This window comes from Pundamilia nyererei, unplaced genomic scaffold, assembly GCF_000239375.1.
Source record: "Pundamilia nyererei isolate P.nyererei 1_Seehausen unplaced genomic scaffold, PunNye1.0 scaffold00070, whole genome shotgun sequence".
In the NCBI taxonomy this organism is placed as follows: Eukaryota; Metazoa; Chordata; class Actinopteri; order Cichliformes; family Cichlidae; genus Pundamilia; species Pundamilia nyererei.
In genome coordinates this window covers 2,060,594-2,078,984 of record NW_005187471.1, presented here as the reverse complement: position 1 = coordinate 2,078,984, position 18,391 = coordinate 2,060,594, and the positions used below count along the sequence as shown (strand labels likewise).

The window sequence follows — 18,391 nt, the reverse complement described above, 5'->3', positions numbered from 1 at the left end:
GGTGGCATTATGGGAACTTATTTTATTTTAATAACTCAGTGGGACTTTTAAAATAACAAACTATCATAGCTAATGAAATTTGATTCAGGAAGTGCACGTTCCCGAGAGAAAAACAAAACACACAGCACCTGTTGTCGGTCTCTGGGGACATTTTCTGTGCGGGGGAAGAAGGAGACAGTTTTATTTTAGGTGGGTGGATACATTTGCATTGTCGAGCTTTGTGTGTATAAGGCTTATTTATCTGTATAGACATTTTCGATACCTTACAACGCACTGCCACGTGCTTTATTTCATTAGTTGTTAGTTTGCACTCTGGAGAGCCATACAAAGTTGCGCATTCAAGCAATGGCTATATTTAATATCCACACACTTTGACAGAACTGTGCTGCTATATTTGTTGCGATTTCTGCTCTTCTCGGGTAGGTCTAGGGTTTTTTTTTAATGTCAATGGGACTTTGTTTTTAAAGTGAGCCATACAACATGTATTTAGTTTAGATTATACTTCCATATTAAGCGAACTTTCTTCTAATAATTTTTTTTCAAAAGAAATAGTTTTTATTTTGAAATGCATAACGAAAATAGAATATATTTTCCAACATCATATCAGCTATATTTCACTAATGTCTAAGGTATTCGTACCTTTCCAACAAAGCAGTTGGGAGTGGATTTTTGTATGGTTGCTGTTACAACCGGCTAGAACTTACAGCTAGATATATAACTGAATTATTGTGTGATAATTCTAAGAAAAACACAGATGATTCATTTAATAAATATACTTCCACAATCTGCAGCAATAACTAGAATACACATTTATGCATTGTGAAAAAGAAATTAATGAGGAGAGCCTGTTAACTGAAGTTTGGCTGGTGGACCCCCTTTTCATTCCACCGTCAATTCATCAATTCCCTCCAAACCTTTCTGGGGAGAACAACCCCCCCTTTAGCCATTTCTGTGCCTTTATCCTCAGCTTCCTGTTCCACCCTGACCCGCTGTGTCTGTGCAGAGGGCAAGTCTGCAAGTAGTACTTTAAATGGTGAATTTGGAACTTTTCAGACCCCAGAAAAGCACACACATGTATCTCTTATGTGACAATGCAGTAATTAAAACATTGTGTAATTATATATATTGTTCACTATTTGGCTGTTCATCTTCAAGAGCTTTAGTCATAGAAATGTATCATAATTAGTATCAGTAATACTAATCAGTAATCCTTAATACACTCTAAGAAATGTCAGGGTGTTTGAGAGCCTGTGAGAAAGAGAGCTCTGTTTTGTAAGAGCTGCTTTTTATTTATTTGTAAAAGGCAGGATTGAGGCACCGTGAGTTTTTGAGGTCTCCTAAGGCAACATTAACAACAAAGTCTTTGAAACAAACACTAAATAATGAAATTAAGAAAATGATTTTGCAACTTCTTGTGAAGTTCTTCATGCTCGCTAGAAGTGAAAGTCTCAGGTTCAGCAGAGGACATTGCTGCACATACAGGGTGCTTTGTTCTTGTATATAACCCTAAAAGGACAATCAGAACTGTTATATTTTAAAGAGCTACAGCAAATGCAAGACTTGGACATTTGGTTCACCAGTAGCCTTTGTTTTATGGATAACTGCATGTACACTGCTCTTACAATGACTGTTTCGTAATGGACAATTTGAAACGCGTGGAATAAGATAAGGGTTTTGTGTGATTGAACCTTGGACTAGGGTGTCAGTTAAGATGTTGTGATAATGATGTAACATGTTTATACCCGCAAGTCGTTGAGTAACTTTTAAAAGAGAGTCATAACAAAGGTTATTTGGCATTTAGTAAAAATTCTCTTGTCGTTTGAGGCGCAGAGCTGCCATGATGAAAAGCGTCAGGGTTGTGGTTGTTGGAGCTGGCGTGATTGGATTCTCCACTGCTGTGTGCATTGTTGAAGCTCTACCTTTCTGCTCTGTTACTTTGATGGCTGACAAATTTAGCCCGGACACAACAAGTGACGGAGCTGCTGGGATTTTGTTTGCTGCACAATTTCCAGGTAAGAAAGCAGGATCTGTCTCAGAGATTTACACTACAGCTGCACCACATTATGCAATGTATATAAAAATAAAAACGCAGTGCACATTTGCTTTACATGATGCCTTTCTCCATCAGATATTCCCTTGCAAAGACAAAGATGCTGGTTCAAGGACAGCTTTGATCACCTGTTGGCCATTACTCAGTCTCAATGTGCACCAGAAGCTGGAGTAATGCTGAGCTCTGGGTAGCAATTACTTGTATACGATGCTGTAAAAGTTGAGTACTTAGCCCGATCCATTGTCGAACAACTGATTTCTCTACTAATTTCTTGCAGCTGGCAAATTTTTAAAGAGGTTCCAGCAGTTAAAAAACCATTCTGGTCAGAGTTTGTGATCGGCTTTCGACTCATGACTGATGTTGAACTGAAACGCTTCCCAGATCACAAGTTTGGTCAGGCTTTCACCACCTTAAAATGCGAATGCTCCACCTACCTGCCATGGCTCGAGAAGAGGTTCATCCCCTACATTAAACTTCTTTTATCACGTCATACTATTATATCCACAAGCTTTTAATTACAAATGAACTCTACTTAATTTAAAGTTCGTTATGTTAACATCATAAATTCTTCTCTAAAGGTTCAGAAAAGCTGGAGGTCAAGTGGAACAGAGGAAAGTCAACAATCTTCAAGAATTGAGTAACAGCTTTGATATCATTGTCAACTGCTCCGGTCTCGGCTCCAAAGTATTGGTGGGAGACACACAAGTGTACCCAGTCAGAGGCCAGGTCCTCAAAGTGGAGGCCCCCTGGGTGCAGCACTTCATTAGAGATGGAGATGGGACGACGTACATCTACCCCGGCATACGCAGTGTCACTATAGGTGGGACGAGGCAAGAAGGAGACTGGCGGCTGCAGGTGGACGACAGAGACACTAAGGGCATCCTGGAGCGCTGCAGTAGGTTGGAGCCGTCACTCAACAAAGCCAAAATTCTTAGTGAGTGGGTCGGCCTGAGGCCCAGCAGGAAGAACCCAAGGGTGGAGAGGGAAGTGGTGGAGCTGCAGGGCCGGCCGGTGCCTGTGGTCCACAACTATGGCCACGGGGGTTGGGGAGTTACCCTCGCCTGGGGTACTGCTCTGGACACACTGGGGCTGGTCAAACAGTCCCTTTGTGAAATGGCCCCACAGCCTAAACTGTGAACACATTCTACATCCCACTTCTACTCAGGGCTACTAACACAACCTAAGCTAAGCACAGACAGAACACTTAGTAGATTTAGAGTAGATTTTACATAAAAAAAGACTAAGAAACATGATTTATGGAAATATAATTATTTAATAATTTAATTTAACAGTGGTGGAGTTTTAATTTAACTAATTGTTAATAAGTTTTCAGGATATTACATCATTATCATCATTGCATCTTTCTGTAACAGTACTGTAAAAACATCAGATTTAAGAAAAAGCATTTACTGTTGTTATTTTTATGCTTATAATACATAAGAACATTTTCTGTATCACTATTTCAGTGGCGATAATGTTTTTGCATTGTCTGGAAACATTCATTTTGTTATCATAAAAGCTGATTGCCTGTTAATAATTTTAGGTTCCTTTCACAGCAGATGTTTTGATTGGGGTGTTCCTAATATAAACATTGTCAATAAACCCTGAAAAAGAAACTGCTTATTGCTTTTCTAGTTTGCGCCCGTACTTTGCCATCTGGGGCAAAATTGTCTGTATAGGCCAGCTGTCATTATATTCTATACTTATATACACACAAACACACACACACACACACACACACACCCCAACAACAACAAAACACTCAGTTCATATCAACAGTTTGAAAACGTTCCATTACAGTGAACCCAGAAGGAGTAAATTATTCATGAATGCTTTGTGTTGGAAAATGACAACTCTGAGCGAGCGCTGCTGCTTGTGTAACTGTTGGACTCTGCACAGCTCCACTGCAGAGACTAACCAGATTCAGCTGAATGGAGATCACTAAAACTGTGACCGAGGGGGTCAGTAGCTACATGAATGTGGTTTAACAGCGTAAGCACAGACCTACATGTTACCACTTTAGATGCCAAGTTTACACTTATATTTTCTTTGAAAACCTGTGGTTAGATTTTCAGAATTTCCATTTAGCTGAAAACCAGAAATCAACAGCTTTAAAGTCACACCTTTCGGTACTGCACTTACTGTACAGACCTTGTTAGAAACCGGCTCCACCGCCAGATTTACTTCTAAGTTCTTTTCGTTTCAGCCGACAAGCTTCAGAAGTGGCTGAAACTGAAGCACCCTTCCTTTCTCCTAGAAAGATGTGCTCTCTGTCGGGCATTACTGTCGGTAAGGGCTCTCGCTCTGGGTTTAATAAGGAAGGTGTAGCTACATGGTCGCTGGACTTTTTGGGTGGAGCTGTGGGTGGCGGCTCTGGGTGTGCCTGCTGTGTTGCTGTGCTGGTACATGCAGCAGTGCAGGATGTCCTACATAAAGCGTGGGAGGATGGACGCACGACTGTCAGTGGGTTTTTTGTGCTCTTTATGTACAGATTTAAGTCTTTAGGGCGGAGGAGGAGTCTTCTCTTTTGATCTTTGTGGAGAATCGTCAGGGAGAAGCAGCGGCGTAGCGGAGTCTGTGCTGCGTTTCTTCTTAGCTCCATGCAGCTGTGGCTCCTAGCAAACGATCTGCTCTGAATACAACCTTTTATTGAGCTCAAACCGCGCTTTGGGAGGTTAGGATGGACATGGGGGAAGCATCTGGGTTTACTGTGGGATGAAGACTTGCTGGACTGGATGGAGGCGAGGGGCAGGGGGAGGACAGGGTACTCTGGGGATGGGAGGTGGCTGGACTCAAAGCCAGATGAAGATCTGCTGATGGTCGAGCGTGTCTTTTTGCCCCTTCCTGAAATAAACAAGTGGAGTGTGCGCAGATCATACAGCTGCCAGGCAGTTGTGACATGTATCTGGGTTAAACACAACAGCAGCAGAGCAGGGAGTCTTGGAAAGTGTCTACTTTGAAATGACACCAAAGAGAAAAAAGTCAAAACAAGCAGCTAAATGTGCACTAAAATGAACGATGGGTAAAAGAAAAGCAGCAAGCAGTCAGTTGTGGTAAAGCATGGAGCGATTTATTCCTCACACTCAACCACGACAGAAGCACACTTCAGAAAATGCTGAGACTTCAGGGCCCAAACATGCCACACTTCAATGAGAAGTTGGTTAAACATTTTAAAGTAGCCCTAAGCCCTCTGCATTTTTGTGCATTTACAATGATACAAAATGCCTTATTTTAAACACTTACACTGTTAAGTAAATATTTTAATTCTGCTGCAATATGCAGTCTTCAGGCACGTGATAAAATATTGTGCAACATTAGGTTTTACTGGACTAAAAAAAAAAAAATACACACACAAACATCAGAATCTTAAAGGAAATACACTTTAAGGTGAGGCTGATCTGACATCTTAGTCCAATCACGTAACATTCAGAAAGCACAGCTCTTTGCATTTCGACAGTTTGTAGACTTAAGTCTAAAGAGAAAACCACTGTAAGCATGATACAGCTGTGAATAAAGCGAGCACTTACTGCAAAAATGTACTGTTTTTAATGTAAGTAGACCTAAAGCTTGTTTAAACACTCATCACACAACAGCCACCACTTTCAGCAAATGCAAAAACCACCACACAAGTCAACACTGCGGATCTATTTGTAGATCTGCAAGCTGCTCTGCACGCAGCTTCTTCCAAGGCCTGAAAAATGTCACTGCTCAGCTCAACATCAAGTAAATTTGCTAGTCCCTTGTTACCTGTCCTCTGTATTATGTTGAGAAGGCAAGTGATGCCAACTTTCAGAAGCACTGAACAGACACGTGACCGCAAAACAGTTTGATTCAGTGATGCAGAAACAGAAAAAAGCATGACGATGCTTGAGGGAAGAAAAACAAACAAACATGAAGCGCTAGAAGTAAATACGACGACAGCAGAGTCTTTCCAGAAGAGCATGGAAACGGAATCTGGTGGATTGGAATGCTTGAGCTGGAGAGTCTTTCTAGACAGGGATGAGGCAGAGGAGGGCTGAAGAAGCGTACAGTGTTCACAGGCGGGTCAGGCTGTCATTACCGTTCTCCAGGTTCTCATTACTCTCGTAGCAGCCAGAGTCTCGCGGGGAGTCTCCCAAGAGGCCACGCCTGTCCGGCAGCAGCTTCTCCTGTGAGCTTTCAGACTGACCGCTTCGCTCTGGGTCGCTGCTTCCTGCAATGCACAACGCCGCCACCAGGGGCATGACAGTCAAAAGAAAGTCGTGCAAAACTGTGATTTCCAAGTCTAAACATGCATTCTTTCCGATGGCCAGCAGGGGGCAACTACTCAGACTTTGTTAGAAGAAAAAATGCCCCTCAGTCTCTTTACTTTGTGACCTCAAACAATTTCCCGATGTTATGATCCCAGTTGCTAGTTTCAAGCCATACATGAATTAAATGGTAACATTTTGCAAATTACTGTGGCTATTTGAGTTAAAGAGGATTATGCAGGATTTGTTCATTTATTCTTCAAAATTTAACTATTAAACCATGAGATGCAGCAACAACAGAAAAAATGTCTACAGAAGCTGAAACCAAACTCGGACTGTGTGTCTACTGCAGACAGTATTTAGATACCGATCTGTACATCTAAACCCTCAAATATTCTAATTTGAAATGTGGCCCTTGGATTGAGGACGTTTCTATGATAGAGCGAGACTTTCTATTGTTTGTCTGACCCACCATCATATTCTTGCAGCAGCTCCACAGCGGTGAGCAACACGGCTCTGTGTTGCGAGTCTGTGATGTTGAGTTCGTCCAGGTCCTCCTCCTCTAGCAACTTAAATGTGTCTAGATCCTCGTAACCGTTAAAAAGAAAGGTGGGCAGGTGCTCCTGTAGAAAGGCGTTAATAAAAGGTGCACAAACAGATCCATTAAAATATGTAAGAGGGATGCCATTTGAGCATGCACGTCTTGCAAAACAAATATGAAGTTAGCTTAATTTAAAAATTTCCCAACACAGATGAAAATGAAAAATTATCTATTTAAGCTACAGGTAAAATTTGTAAGTTTGACATTTTAGAAAATACTCCTATTGGCCTGCTGTGAGTAAGGTGAAGCTTAAGACTGAGAGGAGAGGGAAGCATCATACAAAATAAAGGCAAATCTCACTAACATGTTAAAACTCTTAATATATAACTATCACTTATATACTTACATATAACTAGTTGCTTTTGCACTTTATTTCCCCATTGATTTAACAAACAGTATGTAACACCTTACTAGTGAGGAGGTGGGGGAATAATATTAGTCTGTACAGATTTGAAGGTGGTTGCTGTTATCAACTCTCAAAAAGAAAGCAAGTAAGTGTACTTCCCCTGAATGTCAAACTGTTCCTCTAAATAGAGCTAAAGCCAATCACATGCAAGTATTTTAGTCACTGCTTTTAATCACAAATGTACGCCTTTCTTTACTTTGAGGTTGATGCGATCAAGCAGTTCCTCCACAGAGGAGGGTTTGGGTTGCCGGGCCTTTCTCCTCCTGCGTGTTTTCTTGGGCTTCACCTCCTCTTCGTTCAGAACATCCACATAAATGAACTTGAAGGTTCCGACTTTACCGTTGAGCATCCCCATCCACGTACCCATCGGAGGCTTACTAATGATTTCGATGGTGTCTCCGCTCTGCGAATCGAGATAAGCTGAGCTTGAGTTTTTTTGTTTTTCAGTACGAGCTCATATCCAAGTAGTGAGCAATATAACATAGCCTACCTTCAGCTTTAGGGAGTCGGTGTCATAGGGACTTGGAGTGAAATCTGTGTGAACCAGAGCACGTCCACAGAAGGGTCCACGGTAAGGCAGCTCGTCTTCCTCTCCGTCCTCAGACTTCACACTCTCTCTGTTGCTGTTGGAGGAGTCGGTGGTGCCCACCGTCTGACCACCTGCACGAATCAGAAAAGAAGATGTCACATCAAGACCACAAGTTATCATGGGTCTGTTAGTATCTGACAAATATTATAAATGTTCTTCTTTACTTGAGGAGTTAGTTTTTTGTTTGTTTTTTTTAACCACAGATGAATACAGCGAGATCAGAATGTTTAGACTACTTCAAAAGCGATAAACATCAAGTTTAAACAAATACTAACAGTTATTAAAATATACGCGACACACAGACATACTCATGGAACTCTGTCCGCTGAGAGAACTCCTCAGGCTTTCCACGGACCCTCCTGGCTTCAGTTTGGGCTTCTCCAAAGAGTCCGAGTCTATCTGAGGCGAGTGAGGGCAGCTGGAAGAGCGATCTGGACTTGACTGGAAGATATAAGGACAAAAAAACCATTTATTACACTTGCTTAAAAATCCTCACACCCATACTTTACAATGATAACACACATAAATGCTTCTAAAAACATACCTGCTCAGAGAGAGAACTATGGTATCGCTTGGAAATGTGTTTGCGCATCGTCTCTCTCACAGACTTGACTTTTTTACCCAGAGAGATGCGAGGTGTTGGTGGGAATTTAACGCCATCTCTCAAATCCCCGTCTCCAGTTTTGATCTAATTTACAAACACAGAGAAGTAAAGAGGATGGAAATAAGTAAATGAGGTTAAACTTATAATTCATATTTATTTAGATAGCTTTAGGATTCCTTGCACAGCTTATATATTTGAATAAATCTTGTGTACTTCACATTTACTTTCATATCTGTGTCACAAATTTTTATGGCTCTCTATTTAATTTCATCGTTTTTGATCCATTCTTGTTGCACACAGTGGGATACACAATACTGCGTATATTCTCTACATATTACAGACAATAAAGTTGCCTTTAATTCAGGTCACATTTAGTGCCACATACAGTGTTATCGTTCTCAGGGCTGACTGCAGTCATTGAGCGGTCGGTCAGGTCGAATCCTCCAAAGCTAGAAGCTCTCTGTGAAAAAACCAGGGGAAGGCAGGAATTGGGTTTTTGGGGCCGTGTGTGTTTTGTTGTGGGTGTGCTTTTTTTCCCACCATTTATGCTTTTAAGCCACAAGAATAACAACATAAGGCTGACATAGAGAAATGAATAAATAAAAAGACAGTGTTATGGAAAATGTACACGTCTATTGGTTTGTTAGTTCCTGAGGTTGCTTATTATTCATTCTTAAATAGACTTCAACTATGTTTACGTTTAACCAGGATCAGTGATGGTGTATGGTACCACTGATAGGCACCAGTCTTGTTTAGTTAAGCATTAATCCCGAGTTTCTGTACAAATACAAGACAACAAGAAGATAAGAATAAAAGAGGCTATTATGTAGAAACTGTGACATGTTTAGGAATTTAGAACTTTATGTGAGTGTGCCTTTAAGCCAGTCAGACTCTCTTTCAAACTAAAAGGCCAGTTTAAATGGGCAGTTTGTTGTTGCCTCATTGAGACGCTTAAATAATGGTACCAATGGTGCAAACTCACTAACAATGGAGGTGAAAGGATTCGTTACTAAACAATCTAGACTGCAGTCTTTATTTAAATGCGCCTGTGTACTCACCCCGTGGTGACTGAGTGGGTTGAGGACCGGGTGACGCAGCGCGCCATCGGTCACAGAGCGTGCAATTTTGGGTTCCTCACTGCAGCCCTCTGTTTCAGAAAAGGAAGAGCCTTCGCCTGGCTCCCGCACCTCCCCTGCTATGTTGGTCTCCTGGTGAGTAGGGCTACCACTAGACTTGCTCAAGGTCTGGAAGGTCTTTTGGCTACTGCAGGTGTCCACACTGCTGGATGACGGCGAGGTGGTCAGGCTGTCCGGGTCTCTGTTATAGGAGAGTTGCTCCTGCAGGGTTGAAGCCAGGGAGTCCACTGGACAGACTAAAGGTTTCCTCTGCAAACCTGAATATAGAGAGATGCTGGCATCTCCACAGGGAAGGCCATCTGCATTCAGGCTCTCTGGTGGGTAAAAAGAGAACCGAAGAGAGTTTATTAACAAATCTAATAAAATCAGCAACTGCATTTATTAATTATTTGATAATAGCTGCAATTTGTGAGCCATTCATGGTCAATACTAAAGAAATAAGATTGTTACAGCATCTACTGCTTCAGAGAGCTTTTCCAATCTGCCAATAAAACTGTATTTGATACTTTTATCTTTGGAAACTTGTCAGATTGTGGTTTTTGAGCATTATTTAAAGCAGGGGAAAAGTAAAAACATGCTATAAATATGCCACATAAATGCCACATTCAGCACCGCGGTGTGCCACACTGCTTCCTCTACCACATTAGATACTATCTGAGAGTAGTTTTAGTACCCTCTGCTCCAGGCCTCTTAGACTCATCAATCCTGATCAGCTTCTTCTTCGTTTTCCGGGTTGAGTTGACCAGCTTGTGGAGCCTCCTGAATGTGACAGATTCCTCTTGTTCGTTGTCTGACAGGTCGCAGGGCTGATGGAAAAGAATATTAAGAACTGTATTAATAGACAACATCTGTAACAACACTTTGGCTCTGAGGCCTAATATTCTCAGTAGGTCAGAAGATATTATGCAACACTTTTGCTTTTTGTATACTACAGTGTGCAAGCCTAAAACTGTGAGCTATCTTAATTACTCTCATTTCTAGTAACTCATCAGCGTACTTGCTGTGGATGCTTTGCAACTATCTGTTGTAGAAGCTTGTAGCTTAATATAAATATATGTGGTAGGAAACCACAGTGATGACACTGGGGCCCCGTGCAGAGAGCTAACACATACACAGTGGGTCACAGCAGACTAAAAAAAGCCTTCTATGTACAGAAAATTAAATAGCTATCTGCTTGGAAATCACCTTAACCATTATCTGAAAATGTCAGTGGTGCATTTGCAGTCTTGGGTCATGCATGCTGAGCACTATCTGCTGACCAAAACATCAGCGGCATGCATCTCTCAGAACAGACATCGTGAGACCAAATGAAAGCTGATTAGCAGCTTGAAATATACAATAGAAGTTCAGAGTTAGAAGGAAGGATTTTTATTTTACAAAGGTCACATAAATACAAAAAAAGAGAAGAGTGAGATTGATACATATAGTAAAGAGAAACAGTCAGGCCATACAGACTAATGTGAAAAATGTGCCCTGAACCTGAGCCCCCTAATCACCCCACCCACGCATAATAGAGCTGCAGCCTGCATAACAGAGCCCTGTGCTGAATCCACCCGCTCACCACAGCACAATAGGGGGTTAGGGCTTTGACAGCAATGAATAGAAGCTCGTCCAATGCCCTGCAGTTGGGAAAGGACCCTGAGCTGCAGGGCTTTAGAGGGGCCCTGGTTCATCATCGGGACAGAGCGAAAAAGAAAACGGCACTGTCAACGCCTCAGCAGCGTTGGCACGGGTAAATCGGAGGTCCTCATGCACAACACACTGTCTGAAGTAGCGATTCAGCATTAAAAAGCAAATAAGATGCCCTTAGAGACTTACGTTACAGCTGAACGACTCATTTGGGGTACTGGAGGGATCAGTGGACTCTGTGAGATCAGCCTTGTATGTCTGTCTGTTTTGTATTTCAAACTCCTTCAGCTGCAAAAAAAAGAATGAGCCTGTTAGTTAATGATGTAGATTTAGAGTCTATAATGAGGAGCCAATCAGTCAAAGAGGAAGTAATCCTGGAAAATGTAGTATGTAGTATTTTATGATGAATTATAAAAATTACATGATATTCACTGTGCAGATTAAACCCTAGTTTGACCATATATCTGCATAAGATTAAATCGTGCCAGGACTTTTTTTTTTTGTGATGCATGGATACAAAGTTTCCGACAATATGATAAGACTTTCTTGTAGTTTATCCATAAAAATGTGTGTTTTTCCCCCACAAGGTCAAAGTAACACAGCAGCTGGATAATCTAAGGTTGAGTTTCTCTGGGATGCAGAACATCCTACCCGTGCCAGGGCTTCCTCTATGGAGATCATGTTTTCCTTCACCATCATCATCAGCTGAATTCGCTCCTCATCACTCATCGTAACTTCACTGGCCACAAACCCAACATCATCACCTGCACAAATTAGCAATGACACCTTACATTAAGGAACACGACGAAACACAACGAAATTTAAGAAAAATTCTTAATGTCAAAAAAACCAAAATCATTTTTTTCGTGTTTATTTGAGGTACCTTTTGAAATCTGACGAACGACACCCTTCTGGGACTTCTTGAAACTTTGCCAAAAAGACTTGCTCTTTCGTTTTCCATCCCATTTTCCTATTACATATAAACCAATTTTAGCACAGGAGAAACTAAAAAAACAACAACAACAACAAAAGAGATTCAAAGTATAATCACCCCAAATTGATAAACAGGTAAACAATAAAGTAGTATGGTAAGGGAAAGAATTCCTTCCATTTCTCCAGAAGAAATAAATGAACAAATCTTAGTGGTGATTAGGAAAGATTAAGTGTGTAAATGAACATGTGAAAACTCATATTTATTTAATATAGAATAAAAAATGAAAACAAAATACACCAGTCAAGTTTGGACTTACCTCCTGATCCATCGTCCGAGCTGGATTTGTGAACAGGAAACCTAAAAATGAACAAAAAATATTCAGTTAATCAGAAAAGCTCGAATAAAAAACAAACAAACATCAAACTAAAGAACACGACACTACCTGCTGTCCAAAGTTATTTTCTTCATCTTTTTTACTGCTATCCCACCATTTCCCCTAACAACTCAACTTCAGATTAAAAAAAAATTAAATTAAAATAAACTGAAATAAAAAAAAAAACCCCAACAAAAAACACACTGTGCCTCAAGACACTAGCATCACATTAGAGGCAAATCAAACAGACTGGCTCGCTCTTGGCCGATGAACACCGATCAGTGCTCTGCGTCCATCTCTGGAACAATGGAGCCCTGTTCTTGTCCGTTTGGGGTTTTGCAGCAGCGGCGGCACCAACGTGGCCTCTGCATTCCCTGCACACGTTCACTCTCTCTTTCTGCCTCTCTCTTCATCTCTCTGGACTGTTTGTTTGTGTCCGTCTTTCTCACAGCCTCTCTCTGTTCACGCTTGTTTGTGGTCATTCACTTTGAAGCCAGATCAAGTTTATGCTTTTAAATCGGAAGTCATGGGTTTATTCCTGATTATAGAGTTGCTTAGTAATATTTTAAATGTTAACTGCTTTGTTTGTTTTGTTATTGATTTGTATTAGTTGTGTGTCAGCCTGGTTTAAGGTTACTGCATCCAGAGTACGCAGGTACTGTGCAAAAGTCTTATGCTTCTCAACTTTCTTTATATTTTGCTAGGAAAATTGGAAAATGGGTGCAGCAACTGAACAGAGTTTATTTAGGCCTGTATCAGGCTGGCAACCTGTGCAGTATGAACCCTGCTTCTCGCCCTATAGTAGCTGGGGTCGTCTCCAGCCCTCTGCAACCCTGAACTGGATTAGCAGAAGCGAATGGATGCATGTACAATTCCACTCAGCTTTAAAGCTGATATTTGGTATGACCACCTTTATTCTTCAAAAGCCTGAACTCTCTCAGGTGAGCTTTCTTGTAATCTCTTTAACTAGTCTTCAGAAATAGTTCTCAGTGGTTCTTAAAGGACATTGACAGCTCTTCTTTGGATGTTGGCTGGCCTTTCAAGATGATCCCACACTGCTTGTTGAGTAGTTGAGGTCCTGATATGTGTTCCATTGTGCGTTTTTCTATCCAGGCATGCTTTTACAGTATTGGCAGTGCGCTTGTGATCATTATTAGTCTAAAAAAAAATGAAACTTCTTCTCAAAGTTGAAGGAATCATGAACAAAGGTCTTCAACATCACTGGCTGAAATGCAGATTAAAAAGCTGACAGTCTCTCTACTGTCTCACTTCATAACACCACTTGCCACTGATTATGTGTTCAGTCCTTGTGTAATTTGGCACCGCTCAAAGCTCATATTCCATTCCTTAATAATGGCTTCTTGACAGCCACCCTACTGAGACCATTTCTAATGAGACTTCAGTAAGTTCTGTAAAAACACCTTCAAAAATTACAAGAAAGTCTGTCTTGTTGAAAGCGAAACATAAAGAAATAATTGGTGGCTCAATACTTTTGCACATTACATATTGAAGATAAGCTCCAACTATTTTGTGCAGATGTTATTAAATGCTCCCATTTACCACAGGAAATAGCATAAAGACTCCTCATGCACTGTGAGAAAGAAAGCATTATGAGAGGACCGTGCCTTGATTGTGAACTTTAAAAAGATATCAATGATATCGTTTTTAAAAAGTGTAAAAGAAACATGCTTGCTTCCAAAAAGGAGCCCTAATTTTGCTGATAGTCGCATTCATGAAATTCCTATGAAGTGATCCCACTAGGGGGCAGAGTAGGATTCCTGCTAATCCTGTTCTAACAGGAATTACACAGTTCCATCCCCGTCCAGGTTCTGAATAAAACAGGCCTCTTTGCAATGATAATTAAATCCTGAAAAACGAGAACAGCTATTACTCAACTTTCAGGAAAGTTTTACATCTGCACAAACAAATCTAATAAAATCAATATGTCGCTTTCTCATTACTCGTCATATAAATTATTCGATCTTATTCAGCTTTCCAATGACAAAACGTGACTAATCTTCAAAATGTTTCCAAAGAAACAATGAAAGGAAGGAAGGAAGTTTAGAGGTTACACAGAAATACTTCATAAATGTGACACCAGGAAACAGAGGAAATGCACGTGTCCACGGGGCGGTGGAGATCATACAGGAAGAGTCATAGCAGTGCAGCTTCCAGAAGTCATGAACTTTAAATTTAAATCATCTTTTCCTCGATACTTCCTCACAATACTTCCCAAAGTCAGGGAAGCTGTGCTATACTCATGTATAGGGTTATTTTTATATGTATATATTCTTTATACCTTCTTTCGGTCTCCGGAGTCGACATGGTGCTGCTGAGTCCTAGAGATTCCTAAGGAGATGAAAAACACATGTTAAATATACATATATACAGGGAATGGCAAATCTTTTTCTACTCAGCTGGATCAAAGTCCAGACATTCACCAAACCTAAAAACTTCCATATATAACTTGTCATACGTCATCATGTTTTAGGATCTACTTCCAAGAACAGTGTCAAGGCCAGTTCTTTTCCCGGCAGTCACTCGGATGTTACTTTGTGGCCTAGTACACTGACTCGGGATAAATCATGACTAGCCAATTCCTCTGCCTCTTATCAGCCTGTCTGCTGACACACGGAAAAGGAAGTTGCCTTCTCCCGGGGTCTGACACGCTCAGAGCTGGACACTCACCTGGATCTGTGAGCGCAGCTGCACTGATGTGGCCACTGAGTCAATCTTTCCCTGAAACACACATACACGGGAAGTGGAGGAGTAAATCATAGTGTCATCATAACATAAGAACAGACAAAATTTTCATTTGACTGAATCACCCAAAAGGTGACTCAGTCAAAAGGTTAAACCTAAGGTAAAAAACCAAAAGTCAGAATCAGAAACTAAAAACAAGTTGCAGTGAAGACCCAACCTCAGGGACAGCTCTGCATGTGAGAAAATAGGCTTACTCACTTTCATGCAAGATGAGAAAATCAATAAGGGATCTATTTATTGTAGAGCCGCTAACTTACATAAGCAAAAATACAATGTGGTAACGTGACTTTTAAAAAGTGCAGGTAGGCGGATTTTGTCCCCTTCTGCTTGCATGAGGCCTGAAAACAGCTGGGCTAAGTTCAGAGTGAATAAACAGCTGACTAATGGATACGAATGCACTAATATACATTTCTCAATAGTTCCACACTAAACCTTAAACCCTGATCTTAACGGACAAGAAAAAGACAATTTACCATCTCTGCATCTTGCACTACTTTGCGTTTCCGTAGCTCCTCCATCCTTTCGCATACGTCACTGAGGGAGGTGCCGTAATACTGAGAGTACTCCTGAGCCAGGTCATCTAGGTTCCCCACCGTGCCATCCTGCAAGACAGGGATTCACACTGGCACTCAGATACGAGCACAGATCAGGAGAGGAAAGCGACACCCGGTGAGGGTTGACCAAGATACTGAACAGCAGGCAATCACTGTAAACATGAAGCCATTGTTTGAAAGTTTAGCACTGACACCAATAACATAGACAGCCAGGAACCACTGAGATAAAGCCCCAGGGCATAAGATAACGCATCAAAGACACTCGGCTGCAATACCAACTCTGTTTGCACCAGCTTATCATCTTCCTGCCCGGTGACCCCATCCCACCTCCTCAGCCCTCCTTAGACCTGACCTCAAGGCCAGAAGAGGCAGCGTGTGACGCAACTGCAACACTCACTCTGCTCTCACAGTCATCGGGACTTGACTTAAGAGGCCACGGTTCAGTCTTCCGTAAATCAGGAGAAGCAGAATCACTCAGTGGGATCGTGAGTCTTTGCCCTGACACACAGCTCGTTCTCCTGCATGTAACCCCCTTTTTGGTTTCCTTCAATTGTAAAAGCTGGATGCTGTGTGCCTCTTGTTGTGTGGGAAGATAATAAATCACAGAATCTGTGCTGAGCTCTGTGCTTCAGTGACCCTTGGGATCAGGAATTAACACATTGTGGGAATTTTCTTTTCATGGAAATGATTCTAGATCTAAACAGGAAGTTTTAAATCAGAAGAATTTAAAGTAACTCTCAAAGAATACTGTTAATGTTTGTTATCATGACCAACCCACATAAGCTTTCTGCTCACAAAACAACCTTCCCTCTTTTACAAAAAAAATTCATATAACACCTGTGATAGAGGATCACTAAACCAAAAAACAAAACAAAACAAAAAAACCAAATTGTGATGGTTTTTGTTTGCCTTTAACATTTGGAGACACGCTAAAAACACTACAACATTATCATATCACCCTTTAAGCTTGTTGGAGTCACATAGGTCTAGCAGACACGGGGCAACATTAGCATTCATTTGAAATGGTGTTTCTTCCCACCTGGGGAGTGTAAATCCTCATGCATTCTGCTTTAAGCTCTGTTTCTGTCTTTTATTTGGGTGGAGACTCGTTACTAGTCTCCACCATGTTCCCAGCTTGTTGCCAACTCTGTCTGCGAGGTGCTAAGCAGGAAGCGTCCAGTAACTTTATAGAAGTTTCTCAATGAAGACAGCTGCCTGCCTGTGATGTCTAGGAAGTGATGGTGTGAGAGTGGTGAAAGTAAACAATAAGATTCTCTGTAGTCTCACGGGAAAACTGCAGAGTGAGGTGATATTTCTTTGTGGACTTGCCTGTAACCGTGCCTACAGTTCTTTCTAACAAGTTAATGCATGTCTCACAGGTCCACAGACGGTGTATTTTCAACTCAGGATACTTCACAGGTTGTTGAGGGAGCACATTCAATTAGGGGAATCTATCAGACGACACAATATATATTACAGACACATTACACATGCATTGCAACCCTGAACTTGTCTAGGCATCACTCCGAAATTTCTCTCTCACTGATTATTTATTTGTAATTATAGCTAAAATTGTTTTTATGTTATTTAAATGGTGATTCTCTAAAACAATGGCATGGTTATAGAAACCAGGATTAAAGCAGTGTGTTTGTGTAGGTAAGAAGAAGAGGAGCGAGAAAACTTAAAGAAATCGGATCACCTTTTTTCAAGTGCCTAAGGAAAAAGAGTTGTAAGGGACAACAGGTTTTACTTTCAGTCAATGAGCTGTAAATGTTGATGCATTTACTGCTCGCTGACAAAAATAAAAATAATCGATTGCAGCTTCAGTTCCTGAAATACTAGTAATAAAGCAAGTCTGTTGTGTCTGCTCTTTGAGCCAATAACGTGATTTGCATTTCTTTTCTCATGACTTGGACATTTTATAGTTAGAAGAAAACAACACTGGCAAATAAATAACAATGGGAGACTTTGGCTCCACATTTGGAATTAAAGAGGGTGGGTCTGTGATACCCAGGGAACTGTTTACCAGCAGGGGGGTTGGGGTTGTGGTCGTTTGTGCTTATCAGGTTTTGACATTGCAACCAGCTGCAATCCTGAAAGGCTCATTCCGAGACACAGTTTGTGGTCTATATGGGGGGTGGGGTGACTAAGTAACTAAGGGATGGAGAAAGAAATATACGTGTGAACAAATACAAGGAAAGCGAGGTGGACAAAATCGAATTAAATTTAGTGAGTAAAGTAAGTGAATCTACTAATTTCCCCCCATGTAATTAACAACTGTGCATGAAAATGTCAGAAATCAACAGCGATGGTAAACCTGCAAAAACAGAAGATGTAGGAAGACAGCTGGTCATGACGTCTAGTCATGATTTAAGTCAAACTGTGTTCGTAATCGCCGTCCAGAATGTTCATAAGCTGTTTCACGCATGTTTATTATCTTGCTTCACTCATGCCATATCCTGAAGGCATGCAAATGGGCCTGCAGAAAACAGCCCTCTGCAGTGAAAAGTAATACTGTGGGCC

General features: G+C 41.1%; 2 protein-coding genes across 4 annotated transcripts in view; one reads left to right on the top strand and one right to left on the bottom strand.

Annotated features, from left to right (window-relative positions):
• Positions 1–48: 48 nt before the first annotated feature.
• On the top strand, positions 49–3,296 carry ddo (D-aspartate oxidase). The gene is made up of 5 exons (XM_005736663.1): positions 49–189; positions 1,831–2,012; positions 2,129–2,237; positions 2,328–2,504; positions 2,629–3,296. Exons 2-5 carry the CDS (start codon positions 1,838–1,840, stop codon positions 3,185–3,187), a joined length of 1,020 nt encoding a protein of 339 aa, XP_005736720.1. The 5' UTR covers positions 49–189; positions 1,831–1,837; the 3' UTR covers positions 3,188–3,296.
• Positions 3,297–3,781: 485 nt separating this feature from the next.
• The window catches only part of sash1b (SAM and SH3 domain containing 1b), a 56,352-nt gene continuing 41,742 nt past the window's right edge, over positions 3,782–18,391 (bottom strand). For all 3 annotated transcript variants that reach the window (XM_005736658.1, XM_005736659.1, XM_005736660.1), the window contains 17 exons: positions 15,788–15,916; positions 15,240–15,290; positions 14,851–14,900; positions 12,495–12,535; positions 12,128–12,214; positions 11,896–12,008; positions 11,434–11,532; positions 10,289–10,421; positions 9,538–9,929; positions 8,865–8,939; positions 8,420–8,563; positions 8,184–8,316; positions 7,777–7,946; positions 7,483–7,689; positions 6,752–6,902; positions 6,111–6,242; positions 3,782–4,894 (listed from right to left, as the gene is read on the bottom strand). In XM_005736658.1, the coding sequence (XP_005736715.1) occupies positions 4,206–4,894; positions 6,111–6,242; positions 6,752–6,902; positions 7,483–7,689; positions 7,777–7,946; positions 8,184–8,316; positions 8,420–8,563; positions 8,865–8,939; positions 9,538–9,929; positions 10,289–10,421; positions 11,434–11,532; positions 11,896–12,008; positions 12,128–12,214; positions 12,495–12,535; positions 14,851–14,900; positions 15,240–15,290; positions 15,788–15,916 (2,796 nt within the window). In that variant the 3' untranslated portion in view covers positions 3,782–4,205. The remainder of the gene's footprint in view (positions 4,895–6,110; positions 6,243–6,751; positions 6,903–7,482; positions 7,690–7,776; positions 7,947–8,183; positions 8,317–8,419; positions 8,564–8,864; positions 8,940–9,537; positions 9,930–10,288; positions 10,422–11,433; positions 11,533–11,895; positions 12,009–12,127; positions 12,215–12,494; positions 12,536–14,850; positions 14,901–15,239; positions 15,291–15,787; positions 15,917–18,391) is intronic.